General features: G+C 38.2%; 2 protein-coding genes across 2 annotated transcripts; both read left to right on the forward strand.

Annotated features, from left to right (window-relative positions):
- The first annotated feature begins 1,010 nt into the window (after window positions 1-1,010).
- LOC126782074 (60S ribosomal protein L22-2) lies at window positions 1,011-2,436 on the forward strand. The gene is made up of 3 exons (XM_050507236.1): window positions 1,011-1,154; window positions 1,249-1,486; window positions 2,060-2,436. Exons 2-3 carry the CDS (start codon window positions 1,257-1,259, stop codon window positions 2,202-2,204), a joined length of 375 nt encoding a protein of 124 aa, XP_050363193.1. The 5' UTR covers window positions 1,011-1,154; window positions 1,249-1,256; the 3' UTR covers window positions 2,205-2,436.
- A 3,129-nt stretch (window positions 2,437-5,565) lies between these two features.
- Window positions 5,566-7,221, forward strand: LOC126783261 (pentatricopeptide repeat-containing protein At3g62890). Its single transcript, XM_050508700.1, is given in 4 exon segments — window positions 5,566-6,280; window positions 6,283-6,909; window positions 6,912-7,105; window positions 7,108-7,221. Coding segments are annotated over 4 exon segments (1,650 nt in total).
- The last annotated feature ends 429 nt before the right edge of the window (window positions 7,222-7,650 follow it).

Raw genomic sequence — 7,650 nt, forward strand, 5'->3', positions numbered from 1 at the left:
TCCAAGGTGCTCTTCCCCTCGCCATTTTTTTTCCTCAAATTTGCTCCTTTATTTTTTATTTTTTAAAAATTCATTCAAGATTTTGATACAAAATCAAAATACTGGATTAATTGAAGGTGATTGATAGAGTTTCTAAATCGATAAAGGCTAGCTTACTCACACCAAATTAGAGACGGACATCCATTGACAATTAGAAAATTTCGGTAAAATTTTACAGTACTGTTTGATCAATGATGAGTCAGAGTTACACCTAGGGAACTTGACGAATTAAAATCTCTTGTACTTGCATATGGTGACACAGGAGAAAAATGATGCTCAATTGCCAAGTTATATCGTGAGCGAGTTTCGCAGCTTGAAGATCTATGATGCAAACTTTAACCTTAATATCTGATATTCAAATTGTAGTATTTGATGTGTGCTTTACATACATAGAGTATCGCCGAATGTTGGCGAAATCTTTAATCGAATGCATAGATGGCTTTCAACTCATCTACAATTGAAATATGTAGAAATATATATATATATATATATATATATATATATAATTATTTATGTATATATTTCAAACCTTCAAATAACAGTATAACACTCTTTGGGCAATAATGGCTTAATTACAGCAAAAACGTTTTTGAAGGAGATAAAAGCTAGCAAGAGGCCACGGTGGATTAGTTCATGTTTTGGTCCTTGATTGAGAATCTGAATGAATAATAGAGAAATTTTTAAAAATGGTATTAAAAACTTTTAAACAGTCTATATAGTTATTTTTCAACTTCTTGATAAAAGATGGTTAAAAATCAATTCAAGCACAGGAAAAAGGTCATTTATAAAAATTTATCGTGTTTTAGTTGTAATAGGCTTATCATGTGAGTTAATTAGTTGTAGGGAGCTTTGCCTATTTGTCTTTGTTGGGGCTTGATTTAATAGAATCATTTTTTACTTAAAGTGTTTATAAGATGATTAAGATCTAGATAGGGCCTCTTAATTTTTATTTTGGCCCAAATGTAGGCACCATCAACTGTGGCCCAAAAAACAATAAATAACCCTAGCATGATATTATTGTTGCTGGGAGGCAATACAAAACCCTAAATTGCAGAGAAGAGACTAAACGCAGCCGAAGCTCTCTCGCCGTATCACATCTCTTCAAAGACCCAAAGGTAAGCACTGCAGCCTCTCTCTCTCTCTCTCTCTATGAGTTTCTAGGGCTTCCTCCCTGAGATTTGAGTTGGCTTATGGTTGTTCGAGTCGCAGAAGCGAAAATGAGCCGCGGAGCTGTTACCGGAGCCAAGGGGAAGAAGAAGGGAGCTTCCTTCGTGATCGACTGCGGGAAGCCGGTGGAGGATAAGATTATGGACATCGCATCGCTGGAGAAGTTCCTCCAGGAGCGAATCAAGGTCGGCGGCAAGGCCGGAGCTCTCGGTGACTCTGTTACGGTCTCTCGTGAGAAGAACAAGATCACCGTCACTTCTGGCTCCACCTTCTCCAAGAGGTAACACCTTGCTGCTTTTGCTTATCGTCTAGTTTCTACAGATCTAGTGGTATTAGTCGAGTCATGTTTCTGCATATGGTTTTGGTTTTCTAACTGTTCTGTGGGGCAATACAGCTGGTTTCGGCCATTTTTAATTGAACTATTAGCTAACTGTAAATTCATTTAGTTAATTGAACTGTTGAACTTGATGCTTGTTATAGTTTTAGTCAATTCAAGCTATAAACTTGCATAGTATACAATTGCTTCTGTGTTTATATCGTGCCTATATATTCTTTTGAATGTTTGAATTGCTTCACATGTGAGAAAATGTTGTATTTGTTATCTCTTTGGAGCTAAGATTTCTAATTTGCACAAAGAAGGTTGCTTTAGTTGGGAATTTCTGCTCTACTGTCCTGATTTCGTGGATTCGTCAACTTTCTGTTCTCTTGAACTTCTGCAACTTGAGTAGTTGAGTTTGGTGCGCAATGTTTGTGATCCTTGTATCTTTGTCGCTTTTGGTTACAATTGGAAATGTAGATTACGAGTTATTTCCATGAAGAGTGTATGACATTGATATGCTACTTGACATGGCAGGTATCTCAAGTACTTGACCAAGAAATACTTGAAGAAGCACAATGTGAGGGATTGGCTCCGTGTGATTGCATCCAACAAGGACCGCAATGTGTATGAATTGAGATACTTCAACATTGCAGAGAACGAGGGCGAGGAAGAAGACTGAGAAATCAGCCACCTATTTTGAGGCACTATCCATTAAGCTTAGTTCTAGAACTTATCGTGTTTTCCCCTGGCTTGATAGACTTTTATTTGGGCTTGACTGTGAAATTAAGTTTTTATCCTCAAGAGTATTTTGCACTGAGACTCAGGTTTTTGGTTATCACATTGTCTTTCTGGTTGGTGCAATACATATTGCTCTGAAGGTTATTTAAGTGATTATGAATGATTTATATTTTCATCACTTTGCAAATGATTTATATTTTCTTTTGCCAGTCCTACTCCGCAACATAGCCTATGGGATCACAAGTTATTTTTAGAAACCATATGCGGCCATAGAATCTGTCATTTTTATTGATGAATTTGGAGCATTTGATTTATATAAACATGGAGTTAATTTGAGAATTATAATGTTGATGTCTAGATATCAGAATGAGGCCTGACCATTTGCTTTTACCCTTTCCTTCATCAACTGTCCTAAATCATAGGATTTTGTTTGATGCAATCCATAATGTAAACGATTTTGGTTTATGTTGATTTTTTACATAAATAATCTTTAGTAATAAATTAAATTTTTAAACGGTTAAATCATGTATTTATATTCATAAATTGTGCAAGTAAATGAGAGTTCGGATGCACGTACATACTAGTTTGTACGCAAGTTTTTCTCAATGCGTAAATCTCACCTTTGCATATGCATTTACAATTACTGCTTCACTGTAGCTGAAGCCATAGTTTGTACTTCGTAGGGATTAATTAAGTGATGGGCCACCTAGCGAGGCTTCATTGATATCATGATATGGACTTGCTCAATTGTCTTCTTCATCTTTAGTTTGCATCCAAATATTCGACATAGATATATACCTATATTTCGCTATGAAGATTGCCAAACTCTTGTTTAATCCAAGGACTAAAATATCGATGATGGCGGAAATATCGACATTCCGAAAATTGGATATTTCGATGGAAATATCGGAAATATAGTTTAAATAGCTTTTAGATAAGGATATATATAAATAAATGTATCATATAAGGGATCAAAGTGGGAATGGTTGAGGTGTTTGACTCCCTTGTAAGGGATCAAATGTTGGATTGCTGCATACTACAATTGGGCCTATTTTTACTTCCAAATTCTAAGCTCACATGGGACACGTGGCAGTCAAAGACAAGAATATCGCGAGAAATTTGAGAAATTTCCAGTATTTCGGGATAGTTTCGGAATTCTAAGCTCACATGGGACACGTGGCAGTCAAAGACAAGAATATCGCGAGAAATTTGAGAAATTTCCAGTATTTCAGGATAGTTTCGGAAATATCGCGATATTTCCAAAATATCCCCCGAGAGAAAAACAATATTTTCGACGATATTTCGTGGAAAATATCGATTTTTCAGTCCTTGGTTTAATCAATGGCGGAGCTAGGATTTCATGCTTAGTGACGAGACATAGATATAATTTTCTCGTATATAAAATTAAAGTTATATGGATGCTAACAAATTAAATGACAAAAATACAGTGTTTTAACATACTTCACTACGAAAATGCAATGTGCAATAATTTAGTTAAGAAATTCATTTATAAATTTATTTGAAATTGAATTAGGCAGCGGTATTCTTAATTACATTCCTCATTAGGTAATTAATCCTCATAAGTCATAATTAACAGAGAAAAAGTTTTATGTTGAATGTAAAAGCTTTTTATATGGACACAAATTAGGTGTTTGTTGCTATTTTTTGACATAGCAAGTTAATGATAATATTAAAAATCTTTCCATATAGATATAACTTGCAGCTTGCATTGGCCTTAATTCAAACTTATGGGGGGGGGGGGGGGGGGTGGTGCCGCCATGGCACCTAGAGCCATGAACGTAGCTCCGCCCCTGTGTTCAATATCCTACTTAAACCTGTTATATATCTCAGATAGGTCTGCTTATCCTTAATTAAAATCGCCAAACTAACTCCCAGATCATCTTTTTGCAATACAACACAGGGACTCCACTGCAATTTTGTAGAGACGTGAAGAGAAAACTAGACATTTTTCTTCAACTCTTAACACAACTACTATAAATCTATAGTGAATCAACAAGCCTGAACCATTTCTCTTTTTAAAGAAAATCATATAGGGATTATGGAGTTTAAGCAAAACAAATTTGGACATGACATGTCTTGAGTCTTGACTAGGTCCTTGATACCCCTCCATCTGTTTGATGAAAAATCTGCAAACACAAACTACAAATCGAGAATATGAATAAATCGAATTGAAGTGCACAGTTTTACTTACTAGGACGGACACATATGGAGCTGGAGCTAGTCCTAGATGTTGACAATCCTCCTTCACCTTCTCCAAATCCTACTTAATCTCTATCAAGCACCATAACCACGGAGCTCGATAGAGATTAAGAGGATTAGGAGAAGGAAGGGGAGGGGTGACAACCTCTAGAACTGAATTTCTAAGCTGGGGGAATGAGTTTATGTGTGTGTGTGTGTGTGTAGATAGAGGGAGGCTTTATAGTGTAGGGATAGTCCAACATTGATTTCATCCTTTATGTTTTGCATCTGCCCCTAGCTAGTTCAAACTCAAAGCAACATCCTTGTCCTTCTGATAAGCAACTTTATTTTGCTGACATTGACTTGTGCCAAAGAGTATATTGTAATATATATTTGAGGGTTGCAGCTGAAACCGGTCCAGTACTTCCTTTGGTAAGTTGCATCAAAGAAGAAGCAAGAGTTTAAATGTTAAAGGAGTTGCTCAGGCACGCTTTCTCTGTTGGGTTCGGTCTTTATGTTCCTAATTGAAGTTTCTACACAATTGCTTGCAGACCTACATTACTGAAGTCTGTGCAGACTGAGCTGTGCATTTAGTGTTTGATGATGTCCATTCCAGCAATAGCATGGGAGGGTTTTGAACTTGATCTTAATTTTTTTCAATTTTAAACAGAGGTTAATTTGAGAGAGAGTGGGCCAAAAATCTTACTTTCCCGACTTAAGTAGAGCCTTTGCGTATGCAATTCTCAGTTGCAATCGCCAACATATTGAAAACAAAGCTGTAGTTAAAACCATAATACAAATACTTAATTTTTAATCTAAGGCGGTCGTCCAATCTACTAATTACTATTCTCTCATCTAATATCATCGTAAGATACCAGAACCTAAAAATCAACGATATCTTCAACGGAATCTAATTGGTAAGTCGCGAACTCATCCGACAACCCACCCTAAATCGGAGAGACCAAAAGTTTAGGTTTAGAGCTTAGAGAGCCAAGAAAAGAACCAGGCCTAAACTACAAAAAAACAAAACCCAACGTAAACGCCGAGTGCTCGTTTAAACGTTTTGAATACTTTCCCGCCATGCAGCACAGCTAAAAAAACATATGCGAGCTTCTTCAAAGTTCATGTCTCTCACACACCCAAGTCTTAATCTTTCCCATCCCCCACCCTCGTCCGAGCCCTTGGATTCCCCAACTCACTCCCCCATCTCCATCTTCACTCGAATGCGCTTAGATCGAGTTCAACCCGATGACCGCACCTTCCCTTTTCTCCTTCCATCTTCCAATTCCACTCCTCATTTCCAATCAGGGCAACGAGTTCATGCCCAAGTGTTTCTCTTCGGGTTCGATCAGGACCCGTTTGTCCAGACCTCTCTCATTCGCATGCACTCAGCCTGTGGGGAACTGAAGCTTGCACGCCAAGTGTTTGATGAAATTACCCAACCGGATTTGCCGTCGTGGAACTCGGTCATGGATGCGTATGTGAAAGTGGGTTTGGTCGATGCTGCGAGGGATGTGTTTGATGAAATGCCTAAGTGATATGTGATTTCTTGGAGTTGTATGATGAAGGCTTATGCAATGTGTGGTGGTTATAAGGAAGCACTTGCGCTGTTTCGTGAGATGCAATTGTGGGATAGTGTGAGGCCTGATGAGTTCACCATGTCGAGTGTACTTTCGGATTGTGGAAGATTGGGTGCACTTTAACATGGGAAATGGGTTCATGCTTATATTGACAAATGTTACATGAGACTTGATGTTGTGCTAGGGACTGCGTTGATGGATGTGTATGTGAAATGTGGAAGTATTGAGAGAGCAAGAGCGGTTTTGATTGTATGAGACCTCATAAGGATGTGATGGGCTGGAGTTCAATGATATCGGGACTCGCCGTGCATGGACATGCTATGGAGTCTCTTGAATTATTTGCTGAGATGATCAAGCGTTGCGTGAGACCTAATGCTGTGACTTTTGTCGGTGTCCTTTGTGCTTGTGTTCATGGGGCTCTGGTATAAGGTAAAGAGTATTTTAGGAGGATGGAGGAGGAATTTGGTATCAGGCCTTTGATCCAGCACTATGGTTGCATTGTTGATCTTTATGGAAGAGCTGGGCTGATTGCAGACGCATGGAGAGTGGTGATATCCATGCCAATGGAGCCAGATGTTCTTGTGTGGGGTGCTCTACTACGTGGAGCTAGGATTCACAGGGACATAGAAACGAGTGAGATTGCGGTGAACAAGCTTATTCAGTTGGATCCAACTAATAGTGCTGCATATGTTCATTTATCAGATTTGTATGCAAAAATGGGGAAATGGAGTGAAGTAAGACGAGTGAAATATCTTATGGAGGAAAGGGGGATCAAGAAAGTTCCCGGCTGTAGTTTGGTCGAGGTGGGAGGTGTCCTTCACGAATTTTTCGTCGGCGATGAGTCTCACCCTGAAAATCGAGAGATATACACGATGAGATCATGAAGAGGTTAAAGATGAGGGGTTTTGTGGGAAACACAAACGAGGCATTGCTCCAGCTTGATGAGGAAGGAAAGGAGCAGGCTCTCTCATTTCACAGTGAAAAATTGGCACTTGCTTTCTGCTTTTTCAAGACGAGTCCTGGTACACCAATTCGAATAGTAAAAAATCAGAGGATATGCTGCGTCACGATGCCATGAAAATGATTTCCCAGGAGTTTGATCGAGAAATTGTGATTTGAGATTGTAACCGGTTTCATCATTTTTGGAAAGGACTGTGCTCTTGTAAAGATTATTGGTAAATTATAAGTAAAACCTTCATTTTTACTCCTGGATCAAGATATGCATCTACCATACAATTCAGTTTCACTCAAAAAGATAAAACATGTCTCATGTGTGCTGACCTTGCTTACCCTAATCAAGGGTACAGACCGTACAGTTATTGGACATGTCCTAATCGTGCTGGTCACAGCCACCTGGATTGTTTTTCTTTTTGTAAATGCATTGATAAGCTCATATAGTACAAACTACAAATCAAGGTTGAGGATGAGAAGCCATAAACATACACGTGAATAGATATGGTTTGTTAAATATGAAGGACATAAATTTCATATGCAACACAGTTTGATAAAGAAAAAAAAAAGTGCAACACCGTTGCAACTTGCAAGACATGAGAAAAACTTTCAATTAGGTGTTCATCAGCGCATACTTTCATTAGGATCTTTACAAAT

Source organism: Argentina anserina, chromosome 2 (genome assembly GCF_933775445.1).
Source record: "Argentina anserina chromosome 2, drPotAnse1.1, whole genome shotgun sequence".
Lineage (NCBI taxonomy): Eukaryota > Viridiplantae > Streptophyta > Magnoliopsida > Rosales > Rosaceae > Argentina > Argentina anserina.